At 39.9% G+C, this 16,367-nt stretch overlaps 1 protein-coding gene across 6 annotated transcripts in view; it reads left to right on the top strand.

Annotated features, from left to right (window-relative positions):
* The window catches only part of LOC119720687 (spectrin alpha chain, non-erythrocytic 1-like), a 70,635-nt gene extending 55,591 nt beyond the window's left edge, over positions 1-15,044 (top strand). For all 6 annotated transcript variants that reach the window (XM_038190492.1, XM_038190490.1, XM_038190491.1 and 3 more), the window contains 14 exons: positions 481-602; positions 1,373-1,505; positions 2,200-2,298; positions 3,015-3,251; positions 3,660-3,796; positions 4,283-4,472; positions 5,308-5,423; positions 5,911-6,087; positions 10,744-10,798; positions 11,739-11,833; positions 12,087-12,188; positions 12,876-13,076; positions 13,594-13,741; positions 14,067-15,044. In XM_038190492.1, coding sequence (XP_038046420.1) covers positions 481-602; positions 1,373-1,505; positions 2,200-2,298; positions 3,015-3,251; positions 3,660-3,796; positions 4,283-4,472; positions 5,308-5,423; positions 5,911-6,087; positions 10,744-10,798; positions 11,739-11,833; positions 12,087-12,188; positions 12,876-13,076; positions 13,594-13,741; positions 14,067-14,192 — 1,938 coding nt within the window. In that variant the 3' untranslated portion in view covers positions 14,193-15,044. The remainder of the gene's footprint in view (positions 1-480; positions 603-1,372; positions 1,506-2,199; positions 2,299-3,014; positions 3,252-3,659; positions 3,797-4,282; positions 4,473-5,307; positions 5,424-5,910; positions 6,088-10,743; positions 10,799-11,738; positions 11,834-12,086; positions 12,189-12,875; positions 13,077-13,593; positions 13,742-14,066) is intronic.
* The last annotated feature ends 1,323 nt before the right edge of the window (positions 15,045-16,367 follow it).

Below are 16,367 nucleotides of genomic sequence, written 5' to 3'. Positions count from 1 at the left end.
AAATTTCCAGCCTTGTGAGAGTGGGACAGAATATCTTAAGGAAAGTATCGATAATACTTAAAACACATAATTGTGATGTGATCAAGCTAAATGAGTCGTTTGTCGGGAATTTTCATTTGGAGATTCAGGCCAAAATAGGGCCACTTCATCACATCACTTCATGACATCTCTTAATGTTCCGACTTCCATCATTTTTGAACTAAAGATGGTATCGGCTTGCAGTTTTCACAGCAGTAATGCTAAGATTGTGCTCTTCAAATCTGTGGGGAAAAAAAATTACCAGGGTCTACAAACGACTCATTTAGCTTGATCCCATCACATTTTCTGCAGTTTAGACCTGTCTTCCACTATTAACACTCCCTTGTTGAGAAGCTCCGGTAATAACTAACCCCACACTAACAATCCTGCACTTGCTTGCATCCCAATATGAAGTCAAACCTTTGAAGTAATCTTGACTCTTGATCGTCTCGTTTCCCACAGGCTGTCCAAGATTCCGGCGCCACTCTGATGCAGGAGGTTGAGCTGAACAGGGACAATGTGCAGCAGCGCCTGGACCAGCTGGCTTACAACTGGGATGAGCTCAAGAACCTGGCACAGGACAGGTAGGGCTATGAAAAATGACGCAGTCAAAGTTAACAAGTACAGTTACAGTACCATTAAAAAGCTGGGGCTGTCTGTGGCAAATTCAGAATTTAACAATTCTATGCTATGAATATAAAATATTAAAAATAGAGCACCCAAAGAAATTCTGGATTGAAATTGTAAATCTACCTACATTTCTAATCCTCTCGCATAGTTATGTGAATCACTTTTGTGATTTCTGCATTTTGAAATCTTTGTTTTGAACGATTTGGTTGAACCCAGTGTCAAGATGGCACCAACAAGAAAGCGCCAGACAAAGTGACAAATAACAATGTTTCGAAAATTCATATTTTTAGCTTGAATTTATGTCATGAATACTTGAATTGTTGCGGGTTGGTTTCTTCATAATGACACATTAAAATGATGTAACAAGGAGTTTGGTCTCAGTAATATCTAAACTCCAAAAAGTAGTTTTTTTGTAGTGGAATTCCAGATGATCTTGTTAGTCTTAATCGACCCCTCTCATAGACAGCCATCTTGCCTATGCAAATTACACCTGCGTGTTCAACCCCATCAGGTACGTGTGTGCGCAGTGTGCAAAATGTTCTAAACACGAGCACGTGTTGCTCAAAATGTCTTTGAAATACGGCACAGACGATGCGTGTCACCAAAATTTGACGCCCAAAATGCAGATGCACGTGTCAATCTATAGGCAGTGATTATCATTTGGGAGGGGTCTTTTAGAGATCATGACTTAGTATTAACTTTGTCTGTTTTTTTTTGTCCACAGAGGCAAGAAGCTTGAGGAGTCGCTGGCCTACCAGGAGTTCCTGGCCAGCGTGGAGGAGGAAGAGGCCTGGGTGAATGAGAAGCAAACCCTGCTGTCCAGTGAGGATTATGGAGACACACTGGCTGCTGTGCAGGTATGCTGCAGATTCTTTTATTGGTGTAAAATTTTGAGTACGTACTGAGTAGAAAATGTCCGCCAAGTTCAAGGACAAGAACACCAGGTGGTTTTATGCACATTGGAGTGCATTTCTCAGGTGTGCATTTCAGTGGAAGGTGCTTTCAGATGGTAGGGTGGTTTTTTTGGGGGGGGGGGGTCCTTAAAGGTAATATACAACATTTGCTTTTGCTGTAATTTTCAGAAATGGATGGATTTTGGGTGTTAGTATTTTATAGCAAATATTCCTCAAAGTTTGTGTCCATGGATGCTGGAAAAACCAAGAAAATAATGTTGTTCTTGTAGTGTGGTTCCCTGCCGACCATGGTTGGAAATTGATACAAAAATTCTAATGTTCTTGAAAATGACAGCACACCAGGTGCCATGATTTCACAGGATGCTTGAGACTATTATTCACTTACTGTCAAGTAAGGTTTTTTCATAATAATTTGATAGTTTTGTTTTTCGATGTATATTACATTTAAGCCTACACAGTAACATGAAGCTGTATAGCTTTGAATTATTGGGTTTTTTTGCACTTTCTGTTTTGGTGATTTTCCTACTGATTTACCTACTTTGCTCTTCAAGCACTGTGAGGAAAAACCTTGTCAGATTCTTTAATGGGATTCTCATTTTGCAACCATTAATATCATGAAACGCTCCTTTCCAAATAGGGTCTGCAAAAGAAGCACAAGGCGTTTGACATGGATTACAAGGTGCATCAGGAACGTGTGGATGACATCAACCGCCAGGGAGAGACGCTGATTGAAGCGGTAAGCAGTTGCCATTCACACTAGTATCTCAGGGAAGAATTGCAACATGAAAAAGCAGTAACTTCAGGTCGAAACAGAGGCACCCCGTAAACCCCTTGTAAAAGCTTGAGTTACTGCCGGTTTAATTTTATGTTTTCCTTTATATCCTTTGCTCTAGCTCAGTGGTTTCTGAAGAAAATGCCTGCCTTTTAAAAAAAAATGATTTCTATGCTTTTAGACGTGATATATCTTTACAAATCCATGTTATATTGCCGTTGTTTGAGGAGAAGTATTCTTTCTGCTTGACTCCTCGAGTATTCAGTTCCTGGACAATATTTGCCCCTGAGAAACTGCTTTGTAGGTTTTGTGATGCAGGTCTTGGTGAGTACAAGTCTGGAACAATCTAATTTTTTCCCCAAAAATATTTTTGTGTAATGCAGAACAAGAATAAATCAAGCTCTGAAAGTACCAAAGTTTTTTTCTATTAACTATTCTGGTTAAGCGATCCCAAACAATTATTGACGAATTTCAAACTGGCACTGAAACCGAGGACCTCATTGCTGTCTCTTGTTGAGATGACTAAAAAAAGAAAAGGTACTCAGTTCATACAATGGCTTAGCACTGAGAACCTCGGTTTCAATTTCAATTTGAAATTTGTCTATTACCGTTTTCATTTTGTTTTGAAAATACAAGTTTGCCATTTTTAACTATTATAAAATTGAATCTCTTTTGTTCAGGAGAACCACAATTCAGAGGCCGTCCGTCAGCGCATCGACTCCCTGGAGAAGAAGTTTGAGGAGCTGGGCCTGGCCGCCCAGCGCCGCAAGGCCAAGCTGGACGAGAACTCGGCCTTCCTGCAGTTCATCTGGAAGGCCGACGTGGTAGAGTCCTGGATCGGTGAGAAGGAGAGCATGGCTCGCTCTGATGACTACGGACGGGATCTGTCGTCTGTCCAGACGCTGCTCACCAAGCAGGTCAGTTGTTGGATGGCATCGAGAATTGTTATCAAAGATAAAAAGAAATAAAAAAGTGTCATACAGACCTCGAAGTTTCACTTCTTATCAAATTTTTCTGTCACAGGGGTGTGAAATCTCAGCTTTATAGCTGATTTCAGCTCTTTTTGTTTTGGATTTCAGCTTTTTTTCCCTCACTTGCTGTGTACAAAAGTATAGGAGATTTCCAAAGTTCAGCTTTTTTTACACCTTTTTCAGCTGTTTTCAGCTATTTTCAGCTATTTTTGTCAGAGGTCACTCAGACCCCTATTTTCAGTTGAACCAGTTTTTCAGTTGAACTAGGTAAACCTAGACAGCCTATGAATCCCAGCTGGATCTATTCGTAACAGAGAGATTGATGACTTTGTCCTTGAATGAATGTTTCTGCAGGAGACCTTTGACGCTGGCCTGCAGGCCTTTGAGAAGGAAGGCATCACCACCATCACCACACTGAAGGACACGCTGGTGGCGGCTAATCACGTCCAGACACCTGCCATACAGCAACGTCATGCCAACCTCATCGCTAGGTAAGAAGACGTGGAGATGATATGGTGGAAGTATGGATGATAGTAACTAATATATGAGGCGTTCTGGCAAAATGAGGTGGAACTGGGCCCAATTTCATAGAGCTGCTTAAGCACAAAATTTGCTTAAGCACGAAAAAAACAGTGCTTAGTAAAATGAGGTTACCGGCCAAAACTCCATGCGATGTACATTGCTTGTGAGTGGTATTTAGCGGTTGTTTACTTAGCATAACAATCGCATGGAGTTTTGGCCGGTAACCTGATTTTATTAAGCAAGACGTTTTTGTGCTTAAGCAAATTTTGTGCTTAAGCAGCTCTATGAAATTGGCCCCTTGGCACAGGTAGTAGTGGAGAAAAATGCCCAAAACCGAATAGGGGCGAGTTTTTTTTTTGGTGGCCATCTTTCCTTTCTGGCAATATCCATTAACCCCTTCAAATTTTGTCAAATATTCTTCAACGGTGTTTTTGTTTTGATTTTATTTTTGGCAGGTGGGAGAAGTTGTTGTCTGACTCGCAGAACCGTCGCCAGCGCCTGCTGAGGGCCCAGGAGCAGTACCGTGAGGTGGAGGACCTGTTCCTTCTCTTCGCCAAGAAGGCCTCGGCATTCAACAGCTGGTTTGAGAACGCGGAGGAAGATCTGACTGACCCTGTGCGCTGCAACTCAGTGGAAGAGATCAAGGTAGGTACCCTGTTGCCAAGTAATAATGGACACTGCTGTTATTCATTTTGAGGAAAATAATTGAGATTATCAACAACAAAATTACCACTCATGTTAGGGTTAAAATCATCAAATTTAGTAATTTCAAACCCCTAGGGGTGTGTGAAATAATCATTTTAAAATAGGATTCAAGACTAGGATTAATGTAGTTTTTTTTGTTTTGTTTCATCTGAGTAATCAGATGGTAGGCCTCATGTCACTGGTTTACAATGGAATTTACTCTTTCAAGTTGTGAGAAAGTCAGGGAGATCATTAAACCCCCAACAGGTTTTCTCTAGGCACCCTGCCAAATGCAACAAAATGCAACTTGGTTGAAATAAGAGCTCTGCTAAATGCAACAAATTGCATCAGTGGATTCTGTTGCATTGTGCAATTAACCAAGTGCACACTAGCCTTGGCACCAAGCAGTTACCCTGCTAAGTGCAACCAAATGCAACAGTGGATTCTGTTGTATCCCCTTGGCACTATGAGTAGTTACCCTGCTAAATTCAACAAGATGCAACAAAGCACGGGGACTTGAGTTACCTGCTAAATGCGACAGTATGCATCAACTTTTTTTTACCAGTGTTGTACCAGTGATGCTTTCCGTTGCATTTAGCAGGGTCAGGGTTAATGGAAACAAAAATTACTCTCTGTGTTAAAACGAGCTGAAACTGTAAAATGCGGTAATGGAACTTGCTGGCAGCAACTCTTGTCCTTAATCTAGTTTCAGTAGCAAATTGATTGATGTATCACTAGGTCCAATCTTTTCCGCTTTTTGTTTTACTGATCAATACATCGATTGATTTCCAATCAGGCTTTGAAGGAGGCCCATGATGCCTTCACTGCTTCTCTGAGCAGCGCCCAGAATGACCTGAAGCAGCTGGCTGCCCTGGACAAACAGATCAAGAGCTACAACGTCACATCCAACCCGTAAGCATGTCTTTCTAGCTGTTAACTTCGGTCAAAGATGGAGAACATTTTGCCGTTCCAAATTATGAGCTCTGTCCGCCAACAAGAGAGGGTGCTGTTTTACCACCTTCGAGAGCCCCGTGGTGGGGACACGCTGTGTGTGTGTTCTTGTTCGCGCGCATATAGCACAGAGTATGCATGACTTCTTTAATCTGAATGAGAATTGAATAAAACCCTGTGCAGTCACAAGACTCCAAATTGCTGACTTGACCATGTAAACCATCAAATCTTATCTCTTTCTTCTGTCGATTGCCCAGGTACACATGTTCTTCTGGGGTTTTCCTCACACCTCTAAAACTGTAATTTCTTAACATTGTGGATTCTACTAAATGGGCTACCCAGTTAAAATGAGAATGGAATAAAACACGGTGCAACCACAAGACTCCTAATTGCTGACTTGACCGTGCAAACCTTCAAATATTATCTCTTTCTTCCCTCATCTTCCCAGGTACACCTGGTTCACCATGGAGGCCCTGGAGGAGACCTGGCGCAACCTGCAGCGCATCATCCGGGAGCGGGAGGTGGAACTGAACAAGGAGATGGAACGCCAGGAGGAGAACGACCGCTTCCGCAAGCAGTTTGCCCAGCTGGCCAACACCTTCCACGCCTGGCTGACGGACTCCAGGTATGTCCATAGAACCTCTCTTCCCAAGGGGTCCTTGTACTTCATTATGTAAAATGAGTATTACACAAAACTGCACAATACATCTGGCGGCAATGGTTTGGTTTTCCCATAGTTTATCCTTGATGAAATAATTGTGGTACCCGCTCAATAACGGCGGCAAACTGTAGTTGCAAAAATTAGTGTAAACTCAACAAATACTTGACCTGCAAATCCCACCTACTTTGAGCGCATAACTGCCAACTTTGGAACAGAAATATTATAGAAAAAAAAAAAGATTTCAATTAAAGAATAGCAGTAAATCATTTTACCAAATACGTTTTACTGTACAGAATGCAACTTTAAAAATGAAGTTATATACAGTGTATAACTGACGACCTTTTCTACATAAATGTGGAAATAAGCATTGAACCGTTGATACAAAATGGCCTTGTATTTCCCTCGAGAGAAATGGCGAGGAGAATTTAACTCTCAACTTCTGTTATATTAAAAATGCTGTCTACCGCTTGTTGATTTCTTTTCCCATAATAGCTCTGCAAGGGATTGAGGTCTCTTTAACAGTCTTTCGCTTCCAGGTGCATTTAATCAGTTCATGATATGCCAGAAAAAAATGACTTGAATACAACTGCAAGATATCGCGAACGGCTGCACATACATCTATAACATGGCAATGTTAACCCTCCTATGCAAACATACACTCTGTGCAAAGTTGTACTTTCAGTCAAAATCAGTCAAGTGGCTGTTTTTAACAGTTAAAGAGCTCCCGGCCTACATAAAGCAGGATTGACCGACTGGGACTGTTTATGTAACTTGATACAGCTATGCTTTGACTGTAGGTGATTGATAAGCCAGCTGTGCCTACCACTTGCCTGCTTTTGCCGGTTGACCGAATTTGACTAGTCACAGTGCTTGCTTGAAATATGCGATCTGACTGTTGGTGACTAGCTTGTGTAAAAGGCATGGCAGGGGAAGAGGATTGATTTTTTTTTAACTGTCTGTGACTGTTCAGACATCAGGAGGGTTAAATTAATACCACAAAGATAGCAAGCCTCTGTCCAGATGATAAGCCACCCAAACATAACCTTGATGATAACTTGATATTTCTTCTTTTTTTCTCTCTATTTTTGACTGTGTTTCTGTTCCTCTCTGTTCACCCTTTGTTCGGTTGGCCTCCCCGGTACCCACTGCACATGTGGCTTCCCTGGTAATCTGCCTGTGACTGATGTTACATACGAATATCATGGGAGCAAAACTTTATTTTTTATGCAATTCACCCTGCAGAACATTAACCCTGATGTTCCAAAATCCTCCAAAATCCTCTTTGCATAAGTGAGGATTTCGAAGGATTGAGACTGTACGTTAAAAATGTGTCATTTGAGTTTGGAGGATGCATTGTGCCAAGGTCTAGGCTGTACCGTGTGTTGTTTATGCTTAGCCATGCACAAATTTAAGCCTAGATACTTCAAATCCACACTGCTTCTGGATATCATCAGCACTGCCTCAACATGTTAACAGTGATTGCTGGAGGATTTTGCAGGATTGAGGCAGTGGTCACCCCTCTAATGAACACATTTAAGAAAAAAAAAAACGGAGGAATTTGCTGTATTGAGGCTGTATCCAAATTTGTACATAAAGGCAGTAGATGATTTTGAATGGTTGAGGAGTGCATCCTAGCAAAAAGGCCAAAGGGTTAGGGTTAATTAATTCCTAAACTGCAGCATTCTCTAGACACTATTGTTCAGATAAAGGCAGTTGTCAACCCATTCTAGTGGTCATCCTAAAACCTAGTTCGTCCTTTGCATGAATGCATACAATGCGAATGTGATGTCAAGAATTTGTTCAACTCCACGTATATTTGAAGTACGAACAACGTTCAGTGTTAAGTATGAAACAGGTGCTGAAGGTTACTCATACTGGCATGGGTGGCTTGTGCGTAAAGCGCTCGCCTCTCACCAAGGTGACCACGGTTCGAATCCTGGCCGCGGATCGCATGTGAGTGGAGTTGTGCGTTGGTTCTCTCCTGTGCCACGAGGGTTTTTCTCCGGGCCCTCCTGTTTTCCTCCCTCCGGAAATATCAAACGCTTTCGATCTCAGGCTGTGCTCCGTGGTCATATATGGGTCGATGTGGCCGGCAGCCATAGGCGCCTTTACGTGCCAGCTGCCCGACCACGTTGTAGCCGCGTCCTTCGCAATTCAGCATACCAGCTGCGAGTAAGGATGATTAGCCTCCCAAATTATTATTATTATACTGAAATTCCACAAAGAATGTAACATCTGTCACGTCAGAGTTGTCCACTCTGTTCTCATTGACCTATGGAATTGTCTCTATTTTTTGGGTTGGCCTGGTTTCCTGCTACCTGTGGCTGCTATAACGCCAGGACCGTCATCAATCGGTTACTACTTTCTTTCTTTCTTTGACTTGAGTTGCCTGGCCTGACTACCACTTTATTTTTTCACCTCCGTTTCTTAGTCTCTGACTTTTAGTTTTAGAATGAGTGCATGATGCATGGTTTTTGCTGAAGACCAAATCAAAATACTTTTTCTCCCGCAAAATTTCACATCTTGCAATTTAAGTTCTTATTTAGTAACGTTCAGACGGTAGTATCGAAAACGAAGACCCCTAAAACGAAGACCGAAGACCGAAGACCCACTCAAAAACGAAGACCCGTTTTCGAGTGGGTCTTCGTTTTCGAGTGGGCCTTTGTTTTCGAGTGGGTCTTCGGTCTTTAGTCTTCATTTTCGGGGTCCTCAATTTCGATACTACCACGTTCAGACTATACATGTATACACCAAAACAAATGCCAGAAAAGTCCAATAAACAGGGAAAAAAGCTAGCAAATTTGGGGGGGGGGGGAGTGAACTAATCAATTCAAAATTAATTACACACATAAACAACTTTTCAATAAAAAAAAAATCATCAACATTTTTTTAATCAGACTTTAATGTTGTTTGAGATGTTTAAAACTGCATGTTTTAAACATGCATGAATTAGGCATTTGGAGATAGACCTACTGGCTTGCAATATGCATGTGGTTCTATTAAAGAATAATAAAAATAGTTAAACATGAGACTTAGAAAGTTATGTTTCCAAACATTGGTTTAATCCTAACTCCCTAGGGTGATTTTACTAGGAACCTTCCTCATCCTTGCAAATCCCAACACCATATGTGACCCGCTCTGCAAAAATGAGTCTGATGTCGCATAATTTGAATTCAAGCTTTTGCCATTTTGAAATGGAAACAGTAAAAATTTGCTCAAAATTTGGATTTTTTTGTTTTTGTTTTATTTTGGTTGTTTGATAGTTTTAGTTCAAATATCTTACACAGAAATGTAAATATTGTAAGAAAAAGAAAAAAATTATGAATCTTTGGTGCTTTTCTTGGTTAGTTACAGTGTATTTGTTATTTTTCAAAGCCTTTTTTCTCCATTGGGACACTTCTAGCTTTGCAAAAACTTTACAGAATGAAACAAGCACAACAATGCAACCAAATGTCCTAGAGAGGTCCGTGATATACCAAATGAAAGCTTATTTCATTCCCATTTTATTAATGTAGTTAACTCAAAATGTCAGTTTTGCCACAACAGACTCATTTTTGCGGAGCGGGTCACATATGGTAAACTGTGCACAAAAACAGTTGGACTCTGTTAATTTGTGGTATGCCTAATCCCACGCAAAGCACAGTCAGTTTTAGTGCAGTACTCATCCTAACAGATTCCAACAAACCCTGGTGTTGGAGTTTGGCTGGTTGGGGATTGTTAGGGTTAACATGTATTTGTAGTTGCATTTATTCACTCTTCAGTAGAAAATTGAAAATACTCGGTCCAGTAATAATACAAGTGGGTAAACCTACAATCAGTTTGTTCATAATTCCACATTAACTTATATTTTTTCATGCATATTTTCCTTTCAAAAGTCTTTGCTTTTCATTCTATTCTTAATTTTTTGATCTTCCATTCCCTTATTTTGTCTTTTCTAAACTCTCTTCTCTTTCAAAGTCAGATTTTTAACTCCTATCTCAAAAAAATGTATGAAGTCTTTTGACAGGTTCTCCGGAAAAAATATTTGAAATTTTGCATGTAGCAATTTTTTTCCTCATTTGTATAAATTCCCTATTAACTTGAATATTTGATAGCCAAAACATCCGATTGTAAGTTCTGCCCAAGTATTTCAACAGAGTACAGTGGCTAAATATACATTGAAGATAACAGCAGTTATTTCTTAATTAGTGAATTACATTAAAGTTTCCCCTTCCTAAAGACTAGTATTGAGACAATTTCAGAGCATAAGAGCATGGAGTTTGCAGTTTTCAACAACCAGCATGCATATAAAATTGGACATAATAAAACAGGAAGTTGTGTATACTAACAGTTTTACAATAAAGATTGTGTTAAAAAAATGCACCGTATCTATAAGAGTTGTTTTATTGACAAAATTTGATTTGGTACTAGCTTGCAAAAAGGCATTTTGGCATTTTGGACAAATAAGAGAGTTGAATGGTAAATTAAAAAAAAAAAACCACTAAAAATGGGATGAAATCGAATCAGGGTTATATGCCAAGCAGCCAGGATCTCGTAAGGTAATGAAGCGACTGAATATACCATTGCACGTCAATCCCATTGAATCTATTAATTGATATTGTTTAATCCATTTGGTTATAGGGTTACTATGGTTGAGGAATCTGGTAATCTGGAGAACCAACTGGAGAGCCTGAAAGTAAGTGAAGGCTTCATTAATTGCACTCATTTCTCAGTCACTCTATGCTGTTACATGATCTGTTGTATTGGTGCTGTTGCCTTAATTAGGCTTGGTCACTGGCATCTTATAGATTATTGTCTGTGGCTGGCACCCAATCAGAGTAACCCTAACCCCCTTGAGTGATTGACCAGGAATCTTTCTCACTCTTGCAATAACTAACACCATATGGAAACGTAACACCCAAACTGTTGGACTCTAATAAGCCTCTACAATGAAGACATCACACTTTGTTCACATATACGCTTTTCTATGGAGCTACGAACCATCGGGCCTCCACCAGGCTCCCATAGTAAAAGCACACATGTAAGCAAAGTGTGAGGTCATCAGTACAGAGGATTATTATGGTGGTATGCCTGACCCCATGTAACGCATATATTCAGTTTTCTAGTGTTCACTCCAACAGAATCAAGCAAAACATGCAGTTGGGTTTTAAGGGTTTGGGTGTGGTTAGGGTTAACAGTTAACCTGTGTGGGAGACATCATCAATGCATGACAGGATTTCTTTGTTTTAGCTCTCATTCTTACCCAGTACTCATGTATCTAAGCGCCGCCGTTAGGAAACTGACAAGTGGTGGCTTGCGGACAAGGTTTGAGCAGTGTGTGGTGGTCACTTATCCAATGTCGCTATCAGCTGCACTGAAGTTGCAGTCCTGTTGTCCAAGACTCAAATCCAACCTTAGTCCATTATTTGTACTTTTGTCAAAACTGTCCAATAGTTGGCCATCGTTGCTTTTATCTTTACCCATTAGCACTTGTACTACATTGTATTACATTGTTTTCATTCACTGAAAAATCAGTAAAATCATAGAGTGCTTGCGCGGTTTCAGGCGCTACAGTGAATAAAAGGGTTAAGTCTGTTACTTACACATATGATTGTCCTTTACTTTGTGGTTGATAGGAAAAGATCATTGAGGTGCGATCTCAGAAGAGCCAGTTGAAGAAGATAGAAGACCTTGGAGCCAAGATGGAAGAGAGACTCATCCTGGATAACCGGTAAGGAAACAACCTTAATTACATTTTTTGAAAATAATACAAATCCATATTACTTTTAGTTACAAAGGCAACAGCATCTTGCACCGTATACCTTTGTTCTCGTGCATTCCTGTCGTGTAAATATTTCCCAAAAGCAGACACTTCATGCTGTGGTTATGTACCCATTTATTGAGAAGTTCATCATGCGCTCCAGAATCAAGGTTAGTAATAAAGAATGTAATAACACTGAGTGTATTTTGTGTGTGTCTTGTAGTTACACTGAGCATTCTACTGTTGGCCTGGCCCAGCAGTGGGATCAACTGGACCAGCTGGGTATGCGTATGCAGCACAACTTGGAACAACAGATACAGGCACGGTGAGTACAACCTACGTCACTAGCTACCTTTCATTATAGTTTCTTTGTTTTATTTATGGCTCAGGTGAATTTTGTAGCTGCCCAGGCCCTTAAAATAGGCCTTGACCAAAAGAGCAAAACTATAAGAGATGTTATCGCAGCCGTGCATAAATTTAATGGCTCAACTGTAATACATTTGATGTTGGAGTAAACTTGATTAATATACAAGGTCGCTCTTGGACAGGAATTTTGTCAAGTCTGGAAGACAGTCTCCAAATAATAGACTTACAACCTCTTGCAATTGTAATAGCAAAGAAAATATGGTTCCCACGGTGTGTTGGACCAAAAGATCTATTAGGTATCTCAACTTGTCCAAATTCATAAGAGGGAGGCCAAAGGACAACCCCTTGACAAAGCATATTCAAATGTCATATCACAGAGAAAGTTACAGCTTTCAAGGCTGGTTCGTGCTTGGCGTGAAAGCAAACACGAATGCAAATTTGTGACATCACAACAAGTTTTCGCGCTGCAAATTCGCAAAAATTGAACACATTTGGGCTCTGGCAAATTTTGCAGCAACTGTTTCCTGACGTCAAATTGTGATTCCAGCTTTTACTTGGTTTACTTTTTCATATCTTGATAGCTGATCATCTGGTGTGCTCTTGACACTGGTCTGATATTTCGGGTTTTTCTTTTCCCCTCCTGCAGCAATACTACCGGAGTCAGCGAGGAGTCGCTCAAGGAGTTCAGCATGATGTTCAAGCACTTCGACAAGGACAAGACAGGCTTCCTGGAGCACAAGGAGTTCAAGTCCTGCCTGCGATCCCTGGGCTACGACCTGCCCATGGTGGAAGAAGGGCAGGAGGATCCGGAATTCCAGGCCATCCTAGACACCGTGGATCCAAACAAGTAAGGGAGAAAGTAGATGTTAGTGGAAAAGGTGGATGTTAGTGGAAAAGGTGGAAAATGCTAAAAGGATGTGAAGGATCTGATATATTTGGGGCCATTCTAGACATTGTGGATACAAACAAGCAAGGAAAAAGAGAAATACGGAAGTTAAACCAATTAATACAGCCGTTTCCGCTTTTAGAAAATAATTCTAAAGGTAAGGCACATTAACCAAAACAAATGGGGAAAAGAGGTCACTTTCAATGATTTTTTTGGAACCCTGTACTTTGTGATCATGAAAAGGAATTGAAAGCTGATTTTCAGGAATGTTAAGTGTTAATGTTAATTACCATTTCAGTTGAGGATGTGTTGATATCTGATAATATGAATATTTAATCTCCAGTATAGTTCCAGCCCAAATAGGCCTAGTTACTCTTACACAAACTTATCAATGCTTAATCAGTGCAAAACTAAGTTGTATAAACTGGTTTTATTCCTTTTTTATTAATTAATTAATAATTTTTTATTTTTTTTGCAGAGATGGAGTGGTGTCACTCCAGGAGTACATGACCTTCATGATCAGCCGCGAGACAGAGAATGTCCACTCCCGAGACGAGATCGAGAATGCCTTCCGCGCACTCAGTGCCGAAGGCAAACCCTACGTCACCAAACACGAGCTCTATGCCGTAAGTCAACCTTTTAGTAAACTATCCTTTTTTTTTGCATGGGCATCGTTAAAAAAGAATTTCATTTCTTAATCCATGTAATTCTGAAGTTTGTGAATTTTTAGTCTGTCCGACCTTTTTGCAAAATATTTCTCAAAGTCTTTCAAGAATGGAAAAATATTTTAGTCTGAGAGTAAGTTTCTGTTTGCTTCATTCTATATGTCCGTCCTATTCGTAGTCTCAAACTTTGTGAAACATCTTCATGATCCCGAAACTAGCTGAAATCCAAACAAGTGAAAAATTTGCAGTCTATTCACATTTCATCTTTTCTTTTGTCTGTCCATAGAATCTACCAACCATATTGGCAGAGTACTGCATCCTACGCATGGAGCCTTACCGCGACGCCAAGGGTCGAGAAATACCCAACGCCCTGGACTACGTCAAGTTTAGCTTCGACAGTTTCCAGAACTAACACCAGGCCCTATCTGCTTCACTCATTCCACAAAGGGGATTGTTGTTGGAGTAGATCCACAGATTTCCAGTTTTCATTTTCAATTGTCTAGGATTGTAGTGTTTTAGATTCGCCTTTCCCGTTCAAGACGAATTCACGTCACTATCTGTGATGGCTGTTTTGCATTTCAAAAAAAAATGTGCTGTGCATTGTGAAAGTAGAGGATGCCAAGTTGAATTTGTCTTACAAATTGTTTGGTCTCAAGATCTGCCTTTTTCATCTTCCGCTAACTCTGAATAGTGGGTAACAGAACATGTACAAGTTAAGACTCCCTAAAAACGAACACTCCAACAGGCTGTTTCATGTATTAATTATTATAACAGAAATCACATTGGTGTTTTTCTGATCTTTTCGGGGTTTACAATGTTAACATTTAATCAAAAAATGTACTTTAGTTATAGAAATCAGTACTGTGAGTAAAGTAAGATATAATACTTCATATTGCATAGTAGCGAAATTGCTCTAGTATGATCTACATAATGTTATGTAACGGTACCATATTACAGTAAAACTATTGAATAACGTGCTAATATGTCATCAGCTAAAGCAAATGTCATTTCAGTGTGTTTGTCATGTAATGGTCGTATTGCATGCTCATTAAATAACAACCTACATTCCCTTCTCACTGCGTAATAGTTACAAATAAGTACTGTAATCTTTAGATATTTCTATTAGTATGAGTAACAAAAAATCTGTTTGATCATTGTCCAGAATTACAGCATGATTGTAAACATCTCTCTCTGTCAAACCATTTGTCATTAAAGTAATAAAAATGTGTGAAAAATAAAATATACTCTTGCACAACATCCAAGGAAAAGAAATATTAGCAAAAGGGTAACAAGAGGGTACTTCATCTAGTCTATGGTACTTATAATAGGTCTCGTTCAAATGATGTCATTTCGTACAGACCATCCACGTGCATCGGCATAACGCCCATCAGCTATGTCGTATTTCGAACACATTTCGAGCAACAAGCGCGCGTGTTTGGAAGATTTTCAACACTGCCCAATTGACCTATCGCTGTGCACGCCAAGCAAATTGACGAGATATCCAATTGGACGCACTGTCGTAGAAGTAGTAGAAGTAGAATCACGTCAACGCAGCTTGTGAAATATTGTCCAATTACATGGTCCAATTATTATTCAGATGGACGCGGAACGCGCAAAATCTGAGACAAACAAAACTTAGTGTACCAAAACTCCATAGAGTTGTCTAAGGGGCGTGGCTAACTTGCAAACGGCGATAGGTCAGTTCTCCTGCAGAGATGGCCGTCATTGAGCGAGCCTGATTGAATGTATTCATTTGTATTCATAGGAGTATTCAACTAGACTTCATTGACTATTTAAATAATATGCAAATGCATTTTTGGGTACTTGTGACTAAAACAAAAGGAAAAAAGAATTCTTAAATTGAAAATAACTTGAATTATGACTATCGACGATTACCTAATTACAAAAGTTAAATAATGTAATCAGCTTTGCCTTGAGGTATTAGTCATTGTAAGCTCTGATGCTCTGTCACTTGTTTAACAGGGAAAGGTGAATAAAGTAGTGAAGCATGAAAAAAATCGTTTTCAAACGTTTTCAATCTGTTTTCCGAGTTATGAAAATGTACCCCACCTAATCCAACCCGAATCATAGGTCAACTTCCCCTCTGCTTGGAATAATGCTAAGTTTCAAACGCTCAGTGATTTTATCTGAGCAACGCATGTGATTTTGATTAAAACTGGCAGCCGGAAAAAAAAATAGGGCAATTCAAATCCTGCCCCTATGTGTTGGGTCTGGAAATTCTCCCGCCTTTAGTCTCTAATAAAACGTCTATCTTGGAGGAAGTTGGAAACATTGGGAAGATTAAGTAGTAAGTCCCTGGCCGCTAAAGTTGATTTTTTTATGCCGTTCCTAATCTCGGATGATTACATTCGTATGGAATTTTACCAGAAAGGTTAATTACCCACTTGTTTCCTACTTTATGCACAAAATACGGGTTTTAACCCTCAAATGACAGGTTGTATACAGTGTAACCTTAACCATCTGTAGGCCTATTTTCCACCTGTATATCTTAGTTGTTTTGCCGTTGAAGTACTAGGTTAGTGGCAAAACTTTGTGTAGGCCTACTAGGATGCATCTTTTTTTTTTA

Source organism: Patiria miniata, unplaced genomic scaffold (genome assembly GCF_015706575.1).
Source record: "Patiria miniata isolate m_02_andy unplaced genomic scaffold, ASM1570657v1 HiC_scaffold_9, whole genome shotgun sequence".
Classification (NCBI taxonomy): Eukaryota; Metazoa; Echinodermata; class Asteroidea; order Valvatida; family Asterinidae; genus Patiria; species Patiria miniata.
This window is presented reverse-complemented; position numbering and strand designations above follow the sequence as displayed.